Here is a 22288-nt window from a genome sequence, read left to right as displayed (position 1 = left end):
AAATGGAGGGTACTGCCAGGATTCTGATGTTTGAAGCCAAACACGTGCAATAAAATAAAGCCATTTCTTTAGTTTTAGATTCTTATGCTGATTAATCTCTTCCTCCAGCTTCCTGCGCCCTGGTCTAAGAAAAATGAGCCCAAAGGAAAGTAAGATTTTTTTTTCCTATTAAATTGCTCAGTGGTTCAAAAGATGAATAAATTGGAACTTCCTTTTTTTGAAAGAGAACAAGTAGTTTTGCCAAGGACTCTTCACCCCCAAATCCAGCAAGGCGCCCAAAGGGCTTCTCCTGGATCTCGAAGCTGGGTTTCTGAGCAGCACCACCTGCTGGTTCTACACGTGTCTTACTTCCTCGGCCCCAAATCTCTCTCTGGTGGACTTGCATTCTTTCAGAATTCTTCGGCACCTAACTACAAGTAAAGCAAAATATAAAGCAGTTAGAAGCGGCGAAACTGCAGCTCCCCAAAGATAGGAGAAGGTAGGCAACCTGCGGCGTGCGTCAGGAACGGGGCGTGGGGAACCAGGGCGGAGCTGGGCTTGAGCGAGCTCACGGGTGCGCGGCGCTGCTTCCGCATCGCGCGGCCCCGCCCCCCGCGACGCTACCGGCGGTCACGTGACGGCCGCGCGCGCGTCCGCGGCCGCTGCGGGCCCCGAGGCCGAAGAGAAAAGACTGCGAAGCGACCGCGGCTGTGGCCACAGAGGTGCGAGTAAGGGCGAAGCCCACTTGAGGGGCAGGGTGAAAGTTAGCCGCTCCGGGATCCTAACTTGGGGAGAGAAGTGATGGCCCGCGGTGTCACCTCCAACGGCGACACGCTCTGGGTCGGCCCTGCGCTCCGGGCCTGAGAGGGGCGGCGGCGGCGGGGTCAGGGGCCGGTACGTAGGTGGACGCCCTTGGGCCGGGGGGACCGCGGCTGTTGCGCCGAGCCGGGGTGGGACAGCTCAGCCCTTTCCGTCCCTCCCAGCTTGGCTGCTGTCACAGGCAAGAAGACGGTGACGGGCTCTGCGTTGCCTGGGGCCGCCGCAGCCCCTGCCCTGGGCGACAGCCTGGAGCTGGTCACGGTCCGGGTGCGAGAGGCGGAGCAGCGGCCATTACTGTGCAGCCTCTTCCGCCGGGGTCCTCGTCGCTGCCTTTGGTGGCAGCCAGGTCCCTCTCCTTTCCCCTCATCGGTGGTGTCAGGCCTCTACACGGGGACTTTGGGCCTCAAGATTTAGGGGCGGCAATGGTTTGAGGGGTATCCTACTCCCAATTTCCCGTGCGGAGGCTTCTACCCGGGCCTTGGGTCAGGGCGTAGAGTTACTGCATTTTGTCTTTTTCCGGAGTGTCTTTGGCTTCTTTCTCTTCCCTCTTTCCCTCCTTCTCCGGTTCAGTTTCTGGGTATTGCCTAATATGACGAGCAGTCCCTCGCCTTGCTCTCGTTAAGCCCAGCGCTGTTATTAAAGCATCAGAATCATTAAGAGATTTCTCAATACCCGTTGAGCCTCCAAAAACCTCGGTGCATCTTAACAGCGGAGGCTGTTGCTTTGTTCTTCTGGTTGCTGGGTGCGGAATTCTCTCCCTACCCCCCATCCCGACTGAAAGAGTACGGGTCTTATATTGTTGCCGCTGTTTTATTTTCCGTGGGCATCTAGAGAAAGGCTGAAAAATTGTTTTGAGTTTACACACACTTCTGGCAACTAGACCTTTTCCGCTTGATATCGCTTTTAATATGTTTTTCTTTTTTCTAAGTGCCATTTTAGTGAGCACTTATTTCTCAAGTTTCTAAAGTACGTACATTTTGTTTGTTAAGTAATATTTTGTTTATTAAGTAGTATTAAAACTGGAATTGAGAGAAGAAGGCCAAGAAATGATAGAAAAACGCGTTGTCTTTGGATGATTGACATTTCAGGTACCCCTCCAATGTGTGTACTTTTAAAATAGAATTTGAAAGTATGACATTGGCGTTAAAAGCAGTATATACTTACGGAAACTGGAAGACTTAAAACTGTTTTTGTTTTTTTAATAAGTGAATCTATATTTAGACCTTGAAAAGACGTGGCATATAAGACCCAGGAGGAAAATGACCTGCACAAATAACAGGATTTATGATGTTGGCTTTGCTGTTTTTGTGACCAGCAAATACTGTTGGTGTTGAATGTCTGGGAGTGCTCTAAAAATCATGAAAATACGTCAAGTAATCCAATTTTAAAGAGCAAACCGGAAAAGTGAAAAACCACTTTAGAAATAGATTTTGGATGTTTGTTTTAGCTTGTACATCTTAAATTGGAGCATTTTGTTAAGCCGAATCTTTGATTTAGAATTTATGTTTCAAGTGGGCCAGTGTAAATTGTGGGCAAAATGAAAATAATGGTAAGCATTTGTAGGATTTTGTTATTTACTCGGTTGTTAAAAACTTGGTAGAATTATAATCATCAGGAAAACTGTTTTTCCAAATAGCTGATCATGAGACAAGAGGAAGAAAAAAAGAATTTTTTTTTTTTTTGTAGGAGACATGTGTCAACTGGTAAAGTATTTTGTTTTTGAGTTGTCGCAAGGATAGGGCAGATTTTTTTTTTTTTTTGAAAAGATCTAAAAATGATTTCTTGACTTAGTAGAAGAAAAATATAGTATTAAATTTTTTCTTTTCACAATATTGATCTGCATAGAGAATATTATCTCATGTATTAGCAATTTACTAGCATAAAACACCTGACACACTGTCAGTTGGGTATTTGAATGCTTTTTTTCCCCCAGTGTTAGTAACAGAAGGTGAACCTTTTCCATCCTCTTGCCTGGTTTTTGATTGTGCCCAAGGAACCTGATTTTGTGCGACCAGCTGGATTAGAAACAGTCTTTGTGGGTATGGAATCCATCTTATTTACATTCTGCTACAACCACCTGTGCAATTTATGGACTGTTGAGTGGTCATGGCTTATTACCCTTTGAGTTAGTTAAAACCCGTTGTTAAATCGTATTAATTAAAGTATTTAGAATTATGGAAGTGTAGAGTAGGGTGAAATAACAAAGACATGGGAGTTGTGACTTGACCAAGGTCACACAGATAATTAGCAGCAGAGCTTTTCTTATTTACAAAATGGTTGCAGGCTATGCAACTTCTGGTTTATGTGATTAAAAGACAGTATTTGTTCACATTCACATTTAATGTTTTGTTAAAATAAAATGGAAAGCCCACCTTTTTGGGTGGAAAATATAAAGATTTAATTCTTGGGTATGAAGATTGTGAAGGCCGGAGGTTGTCATACAGTAATGTTTTTTATGGGAAGTGTTAAACGCAGTGGTGGAAATAATTCTTTAACATAGAGTACTGTAAAATATTGGACCCCATTTAGTTGAAATGAGTTTTGACCGAAGACTTTTGTCTCCCAGTATGACGTGTGCTTTCAGTAAGCTGAGTTTTAGCAGGAGATGAGAAGGAGGCTAAAAATGGAAACATTAGGGCATTTAGTTACATCTCTCAATTTGGGACTCTTTCTTAAGAAATATTAAGATGTATCTGCTGAATTACACCCGATCTCTCTCTCTCTGTTCCTTCTTTTACTGGTTCTTGCTTTTTGTTCTTTTTTCTTTTTTGACTTTGTATACCAAAAGTTGTAAGATTTGTAGTATTTTTCTTTTCTGTCACTGATACCTTTTATATAGAACATTTCCTGTTTTGTGTATTTTGAATAAAGAGTAAGAACTGTTTTATTAAACATTAGCTGTTAGTATAATTGGAAAAATACAGGAAATCTTCAGATCTTTGTAATTTGATATTTTAACTGTTACATGCTTATCTTTTTCTTTGATGAGTTCTTTAAAAAAAGATCATCATTTATTTGAATCTATAATCTAAAAAAAACTTTTTTTTGACTCCATGACTGACTTGAAAAGTAGACTTGTAATTAAGCCTGTTTTCAGAGAAAATAACAGTAGGTGCAAATAATAGCATGAATTTGTTGAGTGGTCACAAATTATAAATAATACAATATTCATTTTCAGTTATACTTAATTGGTTGAATGGGTAGATGATTTAAATTAACTGATACTCTCTAATCTCTTTTATATATTTTTAAATTCAGTCTGCCACTTTTTTTCTTTAGAATTGTTAAGGGGCAGAAATATCTCATTTAGTTTCATATGTTTTCTCTTTCTATGTTACCCTCCTAATGGTTCATTTCTGTATAAGTTTGCACCTTAAGAAGGAACCTTAACCCATTAGCTAATTGGTATTTGCATGTCAAAATAGTGTGGCAAATTTTACTGTAATAATTCATAAATTGTGTTGACTTTGGTCATAATTTACAAATCATTCGTTGCAGAAGGAATTATGTATGTTTGCCAAATTAATTCTGGCCTGTAGTTAGAATTATACTATTCTTTTATCTTTAGTTGAAAGTAAAAGCCTCCCCCTCCTTCCATTAAAGAAAAAATATTTGGTTTCAAATGTAGAAGTTTTCTGAGGGCTACTTTACATGACTGTTCTGAATATTACTGATACATGCCATACCCTATGTTGTGCCCAATTGGCATTGTAATTCTCAGAGGCTAGAGTTGATGGATCTATTTGGTAGAATTGAGACTAGCTAAACCAGTCAGTTTTGATCACAGCAAAATATGCAATTTTCTTTTTCATCTGTGCCAGCAAAGGTGTGAGTAAAGTAACATGGAGTTCATTTTCTTTATTCAACAATTCTTGTACTAAATTGCCAGTTTTGTGTTGGAAAAAACCTGTTGGTATGCAAGACATTCTAAACCTGCTTTGCCAGTAGCCACTAGCCACATGGAGCTATTGAGCAGACTGTGTGGCTAGTCTGAATTGAGTTGTGCTATAAGTAAAATACACACTAGATTTCAAAGAGTGGACACACACACACATGAGTGTAAAATATCACATTAATAATTAATTTATATTAAATACCAGTGGAAATGGTAATGTTTAGAATATATTGGGTTAAATAAAATATATTCTTTAAATTAAATCTACCTGTTTTCTTATTATTATTGTTAATGTGGCTAATAGAAAATGTGAAATTACATATGTGGCTTGCATCATCTTTCTATTAGACAATGCTATTCTAGACCTTTTCTTTGAGATACAGCACATTGAGGAAAATATTTTTTTTTAAGATATACTTGAGCTTGAATCTCATCTCCCAGTATTGATAGTTTCATGATTTGCGGTTAAATCCTTGTGGGCTTGGGTTTCCTCGTTTATAAAATTTCTCACAGAGTCATTTTGAGGATTCAATGACATAATGGGTCTACTAGTGCTTCCTGAACTTTAATATGCATATGAAATACCTGAGATCTGATTCTCTTGGTAGGGAGTGGGGCTTCAGATATTTTGTTTGTAAGGAACTCCCAGGTAATGCTGATGTTGCTAGTTGAGGACCACAGTTGTCATAGCTAGGATCTAGATGACTACATAGGTTTTAGTTCATTTTCCTCCCCTCAACCATTATCCATTTAGAGTCAGCTTTGAAATTTAGCTGTGGGATACAGGAATTGGAAAAGTCCCCGTAGCTTGCAAGATTTACTAAAATTGGTTTTATTCCTAGATTTTTATCTGCATTCTGTAGAATTCATTGCCAGCAAATAAAGCTGGATAAATGATGTACTTGTCAAAAGATATAAAGATGGCATGAATTTTATATTTGTAAATGTAGTAACTCCCTCTGTTAGATTTTAAGTTGTTTAAAGAAAGGATTAGAGCTTAGATATCTTTATGTCTTTTGTGGTTGGGTGCCTATTCACAATTAGAATGCAAATGTTGTGTTATGTTAGTAAATAAATTTAGTTTTTCATTCATCCAAGAAATACCAGTTCAAGTTGTCAACAACTGATTGGCAGTTTACTGGCCGCTTAGAGATATAAATTGTCCTTGTCTTCAGGGGGCTCATGGTTTACTAGAAGAGTCAGAAGCGAACAGATGATTGCAGTGCATATGATAAATTCAGTAATAGAAGAATTACAAAATAGAGGGGAGGGAACAGTTTTTTGGAGGTAGTCAGAGAAAGGTAGTAGCATTCTTTTTAGCCTTAAAAGAGGGAGACTGTACCAGGCAGGAGGAAATACAGAACTACAAAGGGAAGTTTGGAGAACTGAGTAATTAGGTGTAAGTAGAGTATTAATTTGTGAGAGAGAGAGATAAGACTAGAGAGTTATTTAGGTTTCAGGTCTTTAAGACTTGAATATTGTTCTAAGGAGCTTTACCGTTGTTGTATAGGCTGGAGAGCCCATATAGGGCTTCGTGTATGGAAGGCTTCATTTTTCTTTTTAAGTCTATCACACTCAGAGACTTGGTGAATAAATTTAAGGGGTGATATTGAAGCAAGATAATCAGGCTGAACAGTAGTCCAGGAGAGAGAGGATAAAATTCTAAACTAGGGGACTAGCAATGGCAAGAGAATGGAGGATAGATTCCAAAGGTGTTAGGGATGAAAGTTGACAGAATTTGGTGTGATGTGTTAGGAGGGGAGTGAGAAAAAGAATTTTGTTTTTCTCTGTCAGCACTCATTGGTTAAGGCATGGAAGCTGAGATGTCACATTGTTAGATATATGCAGAGATGGGGGTGTGTAGAGTATGTGTAGATGAGAGACAGAGATATGAGAGAACCAAGCATTCTCTTAAGAAGTTAAAATGGTTGGGCTCCAGATTGGGCAGGAAAGGAAATGAGATCAGGTATTGGAGAAAGGAAAGGAGGTGGTCAAGAGACTGGAGGGCCCCTTGAAATTAAAGAGTGGGTGTGGGAATGAATAAGTGAGCTGAAAGGACCGGAGCTTGTGATCTGAGAGTGAGATTAAGATTTTATAGAGGCAGTAGTTTTAGGAGGCATCTAGTTCCAAATGTGGCCATCATATTTTTTTTGGGGGGAGAGGGGTGATGAAGTTCATTGAATTTAGGATTTTAGGAATTGAAAAACAAGGACAGTGTTTCTCAAATTGTATTCGATGGACTACCTGCATCAGCATCACTTGAGGTGAGATTCCTGGGCTGAAACCCATCTCTACTGGCCTACAGTATCTCGGGTTAGAGCCTGAGAATGTGTATTTCTAACAAGCCACCTCTGTGGGGCAAGTTCAGGAACCTCTGAGTTAGGTGTTGAGTGGTTTATTCTCAAGGATATTTAAATAGGTTCATAGTGAGATGTCAGGAGATAAGATGAATAGGATGACCAGTAGTGAGTAGATTAAGTCAGTACCTTAAGGGTTAAGAGAGAACAGCTATAGGGGATTATAGCCAATGGTTGGAGACTTCAAAGAATAAGTGGGGTTTTTTTGTTTGTTTTTAAGAGTAATGATGTTACAATAGTAGAGTGTTTCCTGCTGTCCTGTGTGTGAAACTGGACAGTTTCAATTTTGAGAAGGCTACAGGAGGGAAGTGAATGATGGAGTATTCTTTGGTGCCATTGAAGTTGTAGGCTCTTGGAGGGTAAAGTGAAAGCGCTGTGGGGAAAAGTCAGGACAGTGGAGTCCTTATCATGTAAAGACTAAGTTCTAAAGTCAGAGTAAAACAAAAAGTCATGTTGTTTAGAAACCCTTTCTAGTCAGTTACTTTTGAAAGTTCTCCAGTTTTGAAACAGATTGCATACTGTTTGGTCTGTTAAACATTTGGTGAGATAGGCTGGCTTGTATTCAAAGGCCATATATCGTCTTAAATACTAAAATTACAAATATTTTAGGGAGATGGATTCCCACACTGAGCGGCACATGGAACTGAAAGAGTATTTGTCTCTCCTGTCTTGTGGTTATTGTGAAGCCCGTCATCTCTTTAGTCATCATGTATGCTTGATTCTAATTTCTGTGTGGTAAAATGAGCCTCGCACAGTGGGCATGATGAAGTGGAAGGAGGAAATACTAAATGGAAAGAAAGAGGATTAATGGCTGAGATGATGCTTTAGTTGGTGACTCTGGACTTCCTGGACAACAGGCATCTTGAGAGAAGGTTGGCTTAAACTTGGACATACATATAAATACCAGGAGGTCCTAGTTAATGTGATGATGACCTTGCCTTCCCATACATTACCTTCTTGTAGGAAGGCAGTGGCTATGGAATACATTCCATGTGGGCTACTTTGTCCATGATATTTCTGGACTCTCTCTTCTGTTGGTATCTTTGTCTGTCCTTATGCCAGTACCACCCTGTCTTGATTACTATAGCTTTGTAGTAAGTTTTGAAATCGAGAAGCTTGAACTCACCAACTTTGTTCTTTTTCAAGATTATTTTTGGCTATTTGGGGCCCCTCACAATTCCATATGAATTTGAGGATTTGTTTCTTCATTTCTGAAAAAAAGGCTCTTGGAATTTTGATAAGAATTATGTTTAATCTGTAGATCACTTTGGATAGTTTTGTCATCTTCATAGTCTTCCAATCCATGAACACCAGTTGTCTTTCCATTATTTAACTCTTCTTTAATTTCTTTCAGCAGTGCTTGTAGTTTTCAATGTACAAGTCTTTCACCTCCTTGGTTAAGTTGATTTCTAGGTATTTCATTCTTTTAGATGCTATTATAAATGGAATTGCTTTCTTGATTTCCTGTTTGAATTGTTGACTGCTAGATACAGAACTGACTTTTTCGTGCATTGAACTTATAATAAACTACAGTTTTGCTGAATTTATTAGCTTTAGTAGCTTTCTTGGGGATTCTCCAGAATTTTCTATATAGAGAATAGAGAAAATTTTACTGTCTCTGCAAATAGTTAATGGCTTTACTTCTTCCTTACCAATTTGTATGCTTTTCATCTCTTTTTCTGGTCTAATTGCTCTGGCTAGAACTTCCAGTAAAGTGTTGAATAGCAGTGGAGAAAGCAGGCATCCTTGTCTTGAAATTTTTCCACTTTTGAGATAAAATTTGCCAGTGAATTTTGTTAAATGAAGAATCATACATAATTGACTGAAATTAATTTTTAATGTTGTTGATCTTAGTCTGTAGAGAAGTTGATGTTGAAATTTTTCTTTTGCAGCACAGGATGATCCAGCAATGGAGGAGAAAATACTGCAAACTGGCTGATTGCTCGTGAAGAAGATGTTTTATTTTTGTGACAGTCATCTGTGGGATCTGTAGTAGAAATGTAAGTATGGCATCATGTTTGTTCCAAAGCTGCAGTAAATTAAGTGGACTGGTATAAAATGTAATAAATCAAGTATCTGTCATAGTTAGTTTTAATTATACAAAATGAGCATTTTATATAGACTTTTAGATCTTTGAGTTGACAATTTTATTCACATTAAATTATTATTAATGTAGATTTCCAAAAAAAAATCTCTTCATAGGGAAAAATCTCTATTAAAAAGTGGAACTGAAGACAGAGAAATTTGCTCATAGAAGGCTAAAAAAAAAACTGGAAAGATCTCCAGGTCTTCTAGGTTCTACTTTTTCTTTACATAATAATTTACTTAAATAACCAAGCTAAGGAGATAATATCAGGCTTTATAAATAAGAAAGACTTATGGGTTATAAAATACTAGTTATTAAAAACATGTTTCAGTAAAATAAATAGGTTTTTTTAATTAATTGGTTCTTTTAACAAGTTAGTACATGCATTTTAATTCCTATTGGAGTCACTGTAGTCCCCAGTTTTACCAGTTCTGTTTTCCTGTCAGTTTCTCTTTGTGAAGTATGCTTTAAAATGTTACTACTACCTTGATCTTGCCCATATTGAACTTCATTCTGTTATTGATGAAACTTTTTCACACAATGAACATCATATTTCTGTCTTCCAAGTTGATATGAAAAATATCCAACTTGAGTCATTCATGAAAAATGCAGTGAACACTTTACTTTTACAGTTTTGGTGATAACAGTGTTTAATATACTTGCAGAGAGTGACCCTTGTAGGTACTATTTCATATGTTCTCCCAGTTTGACATAACTATTGTTATCTACTTTTCCAATATGGTGCTTTGATTATATATTCCCATATATATTCCCATATATATATTCCCATTAAAAGTATGGGAATATATATATTATATATTCCCATATATATTCCCATATATATATTCCCATTAAAAGTATGACCATATCATTCTTAGTCAATTTGATAAATTTGATAAAAGACAGTTGAAACCAGTAAGCATTTTTCTTTAAAATTGGGACAAATATATTTTTTATTTAACCTTGTTCGTGTATTGTCTATCTATATACATATGTATATTTTTTAATCCTGTAGGTCAGATAGTCTGACCATCAGACTATCATGGCCATCAAGGAACTAGACTGTGGTGTAGTCAGTAAGACACATATGTAATTAATAATTATATAGTGGAAGAAATACTGTATTGAGGCAACAATAAAATGCTTTCAGAACTGAGAGGATTTATTCCATCTGAAGGGTTCAGAGTGAACAGGGAACTTTTGGTTTGGTCTTAAAGAATGAATAGAATTTTAACAATCTGAGAAAACTAGGAATTATTTTTTAAGCCAAGGGAATGGGGAAGGGCACAGCTGCCTAAATATCAAGGTATCTTAGGGGAGTCGGGAGCAGTCCTATGTGTGAAGGTGGAGTGGGAAATAGAGACTTCACAGGGAATGAGTGTTTATTTAGTGCCTACTTATTGCCAGGTGCTTACTGGGTATTTTACTTGGATTACTGAATTCAGTCACAAGATGGTAGTAGCCTTATTTACTGATGAAGAAACAGAGATGAAGTCATTTTCCCTGGGTCAGTGTTTACCAAATATCTCTGAGAATAATCTACTAGGGCACTTGTTGAAAACTGAGTTTTAGACTCTAACCCAGATGTGTCCAGATTTCCAGGGGAGAGCACACCAGCTAATTCTTATCTTTAGAGAAGTTTGGGAAACACTGTTCTAGGTCAACGGTAAGAATAAATGATAGATTTTAACTAAGTCTGTTACACTCTGAAGGATATGTCAGTGTAATTGAAAGCCAGTGTTTAGGAATTTCTGTGGGATTATGTAGGCAATAGAAAACTATTGAAGATTGAGTGGGGGGGAGACTAATTAGACATAATTGAACTGAGGAAAGATGAAGAAGAAAGGACTGAGGTCAGGAAGGCCACTTGGGAGGTCAGTATTTTGTACAAGAGTGTGTCCAAGAGGCCAGAATTAAGGTCACAGCTTTAAAGGGAACACATTCTAAAGAAGTTTCTGTTGCAGAAAAGCAAAGTGGCCAAGGAATAGGGGAGCACTGAGGATGACTCCCAAGTTTTATCCAAGATAGAGACCAAAGGAAGAGGGTGTAGGTTTAGGGGAGCAGATAATTTTGGTTTTATTAATGTTTGGTTTCAGGTGACTGGAGATACTGAGGTAGACTTTTTGAATACAGAATTGGAAATACAGATTTTAGGTATCCAGAACAGTTCTGGATATTAGATTTGGGGACTCATGGGGGTTTATATATATATACTATATATCTACTGAGTATTCCAAACTAATACATATATATAAGTTTGGAATATTCAGTAGATTGTCTAGGCGTGGAATGTAGTATGAAAATTTGGTCACCCACAGAGCCCCTGTGAGGAATACTGGTATTTAAGGGAAGCTAAAGAAGGTAGAAAAAAAATGATACAGAACGGAGAATTAGGAGAGAGTACCATCATGGAAATGAATAATATAAATTTTTAGAAAAAGAGTCGATGGTTAATAATATCATTTGGTTCAATGGGATCGAATAGATCAGACTGAAAGAGGTCATTAGACTTAGCATATTAGTTGATTTTGAAATTTAGGGATGGAGAATATTAATCGAAATCTTGGAGGAATTGGGATGGTTTAGCTTTGAAAACTAGCAGTACCCCATCCTGAGCCAAGAGGAATGATGATAAGGTAGAATGAAGATAAAAATAAATTTTGAGGCGTCATTCATACCTAATTTCTTAATAAGGGAGTCCAGAATATCTCTTTACTAAGAGGTTGGAGAAGTTTTGTAATAGTCTTTGTGGGAATAGGGAAAGAAAGATGTCTTAGCTGAGTAAAAAGTAATTGATAGCAGGCTTGATGGATTCTGGGAATCAAAATAGCTAATCAGTGTATGGTGCTCACAATTTTTGCACCATATATTTCACTACAAATATGGAAATTTTCATAAGTTGAAGAGTAACTTTTATAAGTTCTCTCCTTGCTTGACCCTTCTTTTTTGCAAATATCTCCCCTTGTGGCTTTCGGGGTGGCAGTCTTACTTTATTCCCCATTCCTCTCTGACCATTCCTCCCATCCTTTGCCTCACTTACAAATGTTGGAGTAATCCAAGATTCTATCGCTGGCCCTTTTGTGTGCTCTCTTTAACAGGTTTAATTTGGGCATTCGTACATTTTCATGTCCCAAGAACCGTGTATGTGTTGGTGACTCATGAGACTTCTTTCTGCTTAGATTTCTTCAGAGCACCTACCTAGTAAACTCAACTGTCATCTACCTGTCTTCATCTGAAGATATAAATATCTCAAAGTCATTATGTCAGAACTCGCCTCAAGTTCCGAATCTTGATGAATGATGCCATCATCCACCAGTAACTAAATGCTTTCATTTCTGTTTCCTTAGTATTTCTTATATTCTATTGTTGGAACCTTACATTTGTCCCCCCCCCAATTATCTTATACCTGGATTACTCTAAATTTTAGTTTCCTTTTAGCCCCATGACACCAAGTCTTCCTCTAAACTCCTGTCTAAATGGTCTTGATAAACTACTAAACTGTAACTTCCTAACATAAAACCTTTCAATGAATTCCTGTTGCCTCCTTAAGGGTTCATATATGGACCAGCTTCATAGAGATCCTTGAACTCCTTGATGTTATATGTAAGATTTCCTTAATAAGACTGTGACCTAAAAATGTTTAAGAACCATTTGTATTTAAAATAAGTGTTTAAACTTACTAAGATAGCGTAATGTACAAGGTCTTTGCAATACTTCCTGCATAGTACATTTCATCCATTCAAAATGTATCTTTCCCGTCCCTGCTAGTTACTGGGGAGTACAAAGGAAGAAATGGTATCTGTTACACTTATCAGAAACCATTAGGTAATGTAGTGTTCTTCAACTTAACTTTGATGGCAGTTTTATTATCCATTTCTCTGCTAGCGCCATGGGCATGGTAGATGCTCAGACACTTTCTCTGTTCAAAACTGAAAAGGAGTAAGGAGAAATACGTGACAGCTCTTGCAGCAGGTGATAAAAATGTCATTCCTTTATCAGTCTGTGAAATTTCTTAGTAACTTCCTGAAGTCTTTCCTAAAATTATTGATGGTGGTTCTTATATTTGGATAGTCATGATTATTTTAGAGGCATTCTGTAACAGTTAAGGGTAAAGACTATGAAGTCAGATCACCTGGATTATGAAACCTAGATTTGAGGCTGGCTCCATCACTTAATGAACTTTGGGTATTTCTTCACCTGAACTTTCTGTACCTCAGTTTCCTCATCTGTAAAATAAGGAAAATAGTGGACCCATTTCGTAGGGTGATAAGAGGATTAGATATAAAGTGCTTCGCAAAGTATCTGCCACATATTATGCAATCAGTAAATGTTAGTTGTTATATTTTAATGTAATGAGATATGCATCAACAGACATCCAACAGAAATTAAACACCCACCAATTACAACACACTGTACAATAGGAAAAGTTAAGAATTTTGTCTTAAGGACTTAGGAATGGTCATTGTTAAAATTAAAATTTTAATGTTATATTTTTAACTTGTATTAAACCTCAAACTCTTTATATTCCCGCAGAACTAAAGATTTGAGGATTTTTTTTTTTTTTTTTTTTTTTTTTGCCGTACGCAGGCCTTTCACTGTTGTGGCCTCTCCTGTTGCGGAGCACAGGTTCCATATGCGCAGGCTCAGCAGCCATAGCTCACGGGCTTAGCCGCTCTGCGGCATGTGGGATCTTCCTGGACCGGGTCACGAACCCGTGTCCCCTGCATCGGCAGGCGGACTCTCAACCACTGCGCCACCAGGGAAGCCCTTGAGGAATTTTTTTTCTTTTAAAAAATAGTCAGGGCTTCCCTGGTGGCACAGTGGTTGGGAGTCTGCCTGCCGATGCAGGGGACGCGGGTTCGGGCCCTGGCCCGGGAGGATCCCGCGTGCCGCGGAGCGGCTGGGCCCGTGAGCCGTGGCTGCTGAGGCTGCGCGTCCGGAGCCTGTGCTCCGCGACGGGAGAGGCCACGGCAGTGAGAGGCCCGCGTACCGCAAAAAAAAAAAAAAAAATAGTCAAAGTTTTGGGAAGGAAGATGACATTCTTTTTTGGTAGGTCTGCGCAAAAGATGTTGCAGTACCTTATTCTTTATTCCCTTTTTTATGTTTTTAATTGGATTCTGAGCCCAGAATTAAAAACCTGACTTTTAATATTTGTAGTTTTTAATTGCTGGCAGAAATTTCTTCAATACTATGTAAGCTAAAGGTCTTTTTCATTTATAGTAATTTTACCTTTCTTTTGACTAATGAAATGTTTTTAAGAAGATTAAACAAAATCTGAATACTTGGAGATTTCCACTGAATCTGCCCATATCCCTCTATATTTGGTCTTGTTGAAGAGAGAAGCCTTACTAGCATTAATAGATGTTTATTTGTCTTCCGGAAATATTTTACATAGTTTAGACGAAGAATGGGATTTATGCTTAAAAGTCATACCACACTAAGAGTTCAGTTAGTAAGAAAGTCTTGGAAAATGAGTGAAAGAAACATTTACTATGTTCTTCAGCAGAGTTGGACTAACGTCATTCCAAATTTCTACATATTATTCTTAATTTAGTAACCAGGAAATAAATTCCCTTTTTCAAAATGATCTCTGAAGTTTCCTGAGACATTTACTAGTTAGGGAATACTACTCTTTGATTAGCATTCTCTTTATCAAATCCTTGCTCTACAAAAAGGAAAGGAAAAAAAGCATTTCTTACACACCAGTATGATCCTCTGAACATACTCAGTCTCCAGCCTATTTGAAGATCATTGAAACTATGCAAAGAAAAAAAATCTGTTTTGTAGAGTAGATTAAAATGGTAATGAAAATTACCTTGAAGTATGTCTATAGATAGGCAGGCTGGTGGGTTGCTTTGTCTTTATCTTGTTAAATATCTTAATGGTATCTTGTCCACTGTGTGTGCCTCATCCAGAGCTATGTAAAAAGTATTTATAAGTTCTCTCCGTTTCTTAGTTGGTGATAGACTAGGAGTGTACTTGGTGAGCTAAACAGAATCAGAATTTGATGTTTGCTATGGCAAATTGATAGTTTAAAGTGCTTTAGGTGAATGAAACTTTAACTATCTCGTGTCTCTCTGTTTTCTGATGAAGTTTATCCAATTTTACTTCATTCTAATGAGGGAACCAAAATACCTGCCCCAAAAGAATTGTTTTGCCTTTCTAAATAAGCATGTTGCTTTCACAGTTCATGTCTTCCCCTGGGATGGCTGTAATTGCTTTTTTTAGTTTGTTAATTATATGTTTATGTTTATTTGTGCATGCAAGAGTAAGAGTCATATAAAATATTGATCATGTTAAACAGGATGGAGAGTAATGTTTTTAGGTTGAAAACTTTCTTTTTGTAGATAACTGCATCTAATGGAAGATCGACTTTTGGGTTAATTTTACTTAAATACAACAGGGTTTGGGATTATGTATCTTTTAAAAGTATGGCATTCATCCAGGTTACACTGTTGGATATTTTATTTACATTTTACTAGACATTTTCTTTTTAAAATTTAAAATTTATTGGCCTGTCCTTTGCCCAGAGGGTACCTAGATAGTTTAGGATATGGACTTATTGTATATGAGATGTTGCTATTGTTTTTTCAAAGTACTGATGAGCATTAGCCCATTTCAACATTTTGTCTTCCGAATAGAATCAAACATCTGTCTTACTCAGTTAAATGATTACTTGTGGATGAAGGGCGTCCTTATTTTCTTTTTCTTACTTGGGCTTCAAATAAATATGGAGATTTAAAAAAAGATTTTCAAGAATTTCATTGACAACTGATTTCTTTAACTTAAATTGAAAGGGATGAAAGAATATATGTACTAATTGTTCACCCTTTCTACAGCTGATTTTAGTTCTTTTTGTTATGAAAATGTTTAAAGTTATCCTGAGATTTAAATGTAGCGATAGGACCTGATGAATTAAAACTAGGTAGCCAGTGCCTTACAACTGTTTTCAGAGTTCTTTTCCTGAGCACGGCCTATATATAGCTTTTGCCAACAAACAGAAAAGTGAGAAGCTAAATTCAGTTAGCAAGTATTTATTATGTGTGATGAGCATGTATTAGATATCTTAGAAAACGGAATTTTGAGTCAAAACATGAATTTTTCCTGTTTTACTGATGAGAAAACTGAAGTCCCAGAAGCATGGTGTGAGATATTTTTTCTTTTAAATCTCTTAAAGGTACATTGGGCACTGAGTATAGTATTTGGCCAAATTGAAAGTAGTGTACATAAACTGTTACCACAGTGTAAGACTACCTGGGGCAGACAAAAGTATTCTGAATCGTTTGCTAAATGACAAATGAAATATGTGGTATTCTGTCTCTTGCCATTTTGGAAAGTAGTTAGATTTTGTATTCAAGAAATACATACGAGTTTTTGAGAGCCTAACAAAATATTCTGTGTACAGCCAGTTCATTTTAGGGGAAATAGGTGGGGGATATTAATTGACCGGTTGAGAAGCATGTGCTTTCACTTATAACTCAGATTGTTAAATTACAACATCTTTGAAGGCATAAGTGTATCTCAGAATACTCTGAAGCTCCTGTAGTGCCTAATAACACATATTAAGAGGTCATATTTGGTTGACTTAGAATTTACCATAGGTTAGGAAAAAGTTGTATTTTACTAGGTTCTGTAACTTAGAATTTCTGGTAAAGGAGTTGATTGGAAGTGAAATTAAAGGTTGAAAAAAAAGATTGGAAATTAAGCATTTCATGGAGATCAGTTCTTTCCCTTGAGACTGTGTGTTGCTTCCTTTTCTAGATAAGTGCAGTCTTTTCAAAAACTTACTATCATTTTGAACCTTGCCTGTTGAGGAACCAAGGACACAGAAAAAGCAGTAAGAGAATGTATTTTTGTTTGATTAGATGTACTGTGATGAAAGCCTAAGAGATAAGTGTAAACATTTTTACTGACTATACCTTTTGTAACCATTGAACCCATTTTTGAGAACTTGATCTTGGGAAAAAAGCACATATCCTTATGGTGATTAAATTCTAAATATTCCGTATTTAAAATGGTAGAACCAAATAGTAGAGAGAGATTGCCACTCACTTTAAGCAGCAGTTAATTAAGGGTTGCTAGTCTCTGTAAGGTCTTCACCTCCATTTCTCAGTCTTTCACTTATCACTCATATACACCCTCTTATCATTTTCTCCCCCTTTAAAATATCTGTGGTTTCCTATTACTATGGGATTAAACCAAATCAGATGTTTCTTTAGCAGGGCACAATAAGGTTTTCAGGTTGGGCATCTGGTTACCTTTTCAGCTTAATTTCCTGCTGCTCCATTGCTTATGACTCAGTGCTTTGCACATGTCTCTGCCTTGAATCTCTTCCACTCCCCAGCCTCCTGCACCCCAAATTTTCTAACCTATGTCTATCCTCTCATCTCTCTTATCATTGTTAACTTTTAATAAGTATCCTAACACATTTCAGTTATTGCAGGAATCAGGTCACATTGTGAATATCTGCTTGTTTGCATGTACGTTTCTATTTAACAGAGTAGGTATGTGTCTTATTCATCTTTAGATCCATCAATACTCAGAATTGTATACGGACCATAGTAGTAGTTTAATAAATGTTTATCTGAATCAGTAAGGTGGAAATTCCAAATTTTATACCAGTGTTTAAGCTTTATACATCCAGTTTGACAAATCTTTTTTATTTTTTAATTTTTTAAAATTTTTATTGGAGTATAGTTGATTTACAGTGTTGTGTTAGTTTCAGGTGCATAACAAAGTGAATCAGTTATACATACACATATATCCACTATTTTTTTTTTTAGATTTTTTTCTCATATAGGCCCTTACAGAGCATTGAGTGGAGTTCCCTGTGCTCTACAGCAGATTCCTATTAGTTACCTATTTTATATATAGTAGTGTGTATATGTCAGTCCCAGTCTCCTAATTTATCCCTCAAACTTATGGTACCTTATCCCCTGGTAACCATAAGTTTGTTTTCTACATCTGTGACTCTACTTCTGTTTTGTAAATAAGTTCATTTGTACCCCTTTTTTTTTTGGATTCCACCTATAAGTGATATCATATGATATTTGTCTTTGACTTCACTCAGTATGACAACTCTAGGTCCATCCATTTTACCACAAATGGCATTATTTTGTTCTTTTTTATGGCTAATATTCCATTGTATATATGTACCATATCTTCTTTATACATTCCTCTGTTGATGGACACTTAGGTTGCTTCCATGTCCTGGCTGTTGTAAATAGTGCTGCAGTGAACATCAGGGTGCATGTATCTTTTTGAATTACGGTTTTCTCAGGGTATATGCCCAGTAGTGGGATTGCTGGGTCGTGTGGTAGTTGTATTTTTAGTTTTTTAAGGAACCTCCATACTGTTTTCCATAGTGGCTGCACCAGTTTACATTCCCACCAACAGTGTAGGAGGGTTCCCTTTTCTCCACACCCTTTCCAGCATTTATTGTTTGTAGATAGTTTGACAAATCTTTGGGTTTTTTTCCTCTCTCCTTCCTCTTCAGGGCAACTTCAGTATTCATGTCATTTTCTCCCATGGTCTTATATGATTGTAACATTTGTTGAGCTTTGTTTTTTTTTTTTTTTTGGTGGGGTGGTTTCCCACCTAAGTTTCATGAATTCATGGAGGCTTTCTCAAGAGAGATATAAGATGGGTAGTAGTTTGTCCATGGGGGGGCATGAGAGGCAAGAAATGAAGAAATATTCCGTATAGAGAAAACCTATTATTGGAGGGAGTAGCCACTGTGGCTGGAAGCCTGATCAAGGGGAAGTTTGATGTGAGATGAGGCTGGCGTGGGAGCTGGCATCCAGACCATGCAGGGCATATAGATCCTGGTCTTTAACCTAAAATCAACCTTTTAAAAAGGGGTAAGGCTGGACCCATTAAAAGGCATATGCAGTAATTTAATAAATAGTGTTTGCTTGGTGACTAGGGAAGGGTAGAGGTGGATAGTAGATGGATTTAGGGGATATTTAGGAGATAAAATATAAAACTTGCTGATGTTTTGGTTGGGGAGGGGTTAGGAGAAGGACAGCTTCAAGGATGGATTTCTGGCTTGAAAAGCAGATGAATAGAGGTGTCTCCAGAGGGGCATTTAGGGAGTGAGTAAATAAGGAGGAAGCAGATCATAAATTCAGTTTTTGTGCCTTCAAGACATCCAAGAAGAGATCTAAAATAGGCAATTAAAAGTATAGGTATAGGGCTGAAAGGAGAGACCTGGGCTGGTGATTGTCAACTTATGAGTCGGTAACAGTTGAAGCCATGAATATAGATGAGATTATCTTGAAAGAGTATAGCAAGAAGAGCATATATATGGTTTAGAAAGAGGCAGCAACAACAGAAAAGGTCATAAGAAGAGAGTGTTTCACAGAGGGGGGATGAAATGACTGGTTTAACCAGTGTTTTTAGATTATACAGCAGAGAAAGGGAATTTCTAGAATTTAAATTCTGGTATTGATTTCATATGGTCTCCTTGTCAAGTACCAAAAGTACATTAATACATGGCAATATTTGCAAAACTGCACCTAGTAGTATCCTAAAAGGCTACAAAATTTGTTACTTTCTGCAATTGTAACCTGAATTACTTTTAGCGATTTTCTGTTTCTCTACTTTACAGACTGATTGTAAAAGTCTAGATGGGTTGTATTGATACATTTTAAAATCTTTGCATTTAGTTCTATCTTGTAAGTTCTGTGAATAAACAGAAATGGTGTATTTATTTGAAATCTGTACTTTGGTTGTATGTTTTTATTCTTAGCTTAACATTTGTGTGCCTCATTGCCACCCACAAGTAAAAATTAATACAAATCAAAAAGATTTTTCTGTACAAGTTAGAGTTTTTTCCTCTACTTTCATTTTTGTATCCCCATTGTCTAGGATGTGGCTTGCATGTAACAGGTACTTAATGTTTTCTGAATTGTTGAATTAAGATATTGGAAGAGTTAAAACAAGATTTTAATACTATATATATTTTCTCTCATTTTCTCAGGATGGCTGGCTGTGGTGAAATTGATCACTCAATAAATATGCTTCCTACGAACAGGAAAGCAAATGAGTCCTGTTCTAATACTGCACCTTCTCTAACTGTCCCTGAATGTGCCATTTGTCTGCAAACATGTGTTCACCCAGTCAGTCTGCCTTGCAAGCATGTTTTCTGCTATCTGTGTGTGAAGGGAGCGTCATGGCTTGGAAAGCGATGTGCCCTCTGTCGACAAGAAATTCCCGAGGATTTCCTTGATAAGCCAACCTTATTGTCACCAGAAGAACTCAAGGCAGCAAGTAGAGGAAATGGTGAATATGCATGGTATTATGAAGGAAGAAATGGGTGGTGGCAGTATGATGAGCGCACTAGTAGAGAGCTGGAAGATGCTTTTTCCAAAGGTAAAAAGAGCACCGAAATGTTAATTGCCGGGTTTCTGTATGTTGCCGATCTTGAAAATATGGTTCAATATAGGAGAAATGAACATGGACGTCGCAGGAAGATTAAGCGGGATATAATAGATATACCAAAGAAGGGAGTAGCCGGACTTAGGCTGGACTGTGATGCTAATACCGTAAACCTAGCAAGAGAGAGCTCTGCTGATGGAGCGGACAGTGTATCAGCACAGAGTGGAGCTTCTGTTCAGCCTCTAGTGTCTTCTTCTGTAAGGCCCCTGACGTCAGTAGATGGTCAGTTAACAAGCCCTGCAACACCATCCCCTGATGCAAGCACTTCTCTGGAAGACTCTTTTGCACATTTACAACTTGGTGGAGACAGCATAGCTGAAAGGAGTCATAGGGGGGAAGGAGAAGAAGATCATGAGTCACCATCTTCAGGCAGGGTACCAGCACCAGACACTTCCATTGAAGAAACCGAATCAGATGCCAGTAGTGATAGTGAGGATGGATCTGCGCTTGTTGCGCAACACTCCTTGACCCAACAGAGACTTTTGGTTCCTAATCCCAACCAGACAGTATCTGATCGATCTGATCTATCAGGAACTGATCGATCTGTGGCAGGGGGTGGAACAGTGGGTGTCAGTGTCAGATCCAGAAGGCCTGATGGACAGTGCACAGTAACTGAAGTTTAAGTAAAAAAGTTTTCAGATCCATGCTCAAGGTAAAAATGGTTATCTGTAAATTTCTGCCCACATAACATTATACTCATCCCTAGTAGTGCATTTTGGGAGTTGGGGTGGGAAGGGGTATGGTAAGCATAGACCTGTAATTAAAATGTCTAACATGTCTCTGTTGAGAAATTTATTTAATATAAGGAACTTGGGTGTTAATAGTTGAGAGCTGTTTAGTAGTAACCCAGTTTTCTTGAGGTCTGTTTATAGTTTTTTTAAATATCTTCAGTTCTTTTGGCCAGCGTGTATTATTTGTGCATTAACGATCCTCATCTGACTCTTGCATTGTCATATTTTTCTGCATGGAATGACATAAAACCATTACTAAATTTGGCACCTATGAGATGTCTGGGATCAGTATGAACAAGCAGCTTAATTAATGTGAGCATAGATGTGAATTTGGGGTTTTAAAATAGATGAATAACAACTATTTAATAGTAAAGTTACTGAAATGGAAATGTAAAGAAAACAGCTTATAACTTATGTTTCAGAATCTCGTCTGTAACACACTTCATGGCGTTCCCATAGGCTTTGCAGTCTAGTCCTTGTAGTTTGAGGTGTCTTGATCCACATTTTTCTTTTTGATTACAGACTTTATAATTTAATAAATACTAGAGTTTATCAAAATTAATCTGTCTCTTGTTTGAGTCTGGAAGGGGATGGAAACATTTTGACATCTGTGGCCAAAAGGTCAGTAAAAAGGGGGTGATTTGAATTGGTGGTGTATTCAGCTTACATAGTCACCTGCTCAGAAAAGTTTGATTTCTTCATAGAGAATATTTAAACAGAGTCTACAGGGAATGTTCATGGAATAAATATGTATGGAAATAAACCTAAAGCCTGTCAGACTTAAAGGCCTTAAATAACTGATAGTAGAGACCGTGTATATATATTAGATTTTCTTTGCCAGTATTCATTAATGGCTAACCCTAATCTGAATTAAATGGTAGGCCTATTTTTAAACAGCATTAGTAGACACAACGTGATTCAACACAAAATGTTGTACAATCTGTATAGCAAGGTAGAAAGCATTGGGTTAACTTGGTAATCC

The 22288-nt window shown here is 37.4% G+C and overlaps 1 protein-coding gene across 3 annotated transcripts; it reads left to right on the top strand.

Moving 5' to 3' along the window:
- The first annotated feature begins 617 nt into the window (after nt 1-617).
- RNF146 (ring finger protein 146) lies at nt 618-21864 on the top strand. Of its 3 annotated transcripts, none has more exons than XM_082856052.1 (3): nt 618-701; nt 8943-9050; nt 20118-21864. In XM_082856052.1, coding segments are annotated over exons 2-3 (1083 nt in total). In that variant the 5' UTR covers nt 618-701; nt 8943-9048; the 3' UTR covers nt 21199-21864. The 3 variants fall into 3 exon arrangements, with proteins under 3 accessions (XP_082712178.1, XP_082712179.1, XP_082712180.1); XM_082856053.1 differs by having other exon boundaries at nt 648-873; XM_082856054.1 differs by having other exon boundaries at nt 650-701; nt 8948-9050.
- Nucleotides 21865-22288: the final 424 nt, after the last annotated feature.

Source organism: Leucopleurus acutus, assembly GCF_964270905.1.
Source record: "Leucopleurus acutus genome assembly, chromosome: 15".
Lineage (NCBI taxonomy): Eukaryota > Metazoa > Chordata > Mammalia > Artiodactyla > Delphinidae > Leucopleurus > Leucopleurus acutus.
Note: the sequence above shows the minus strand (reverse complement) of the source record. Positions and strands in the feature narration are given on the sequence as shown.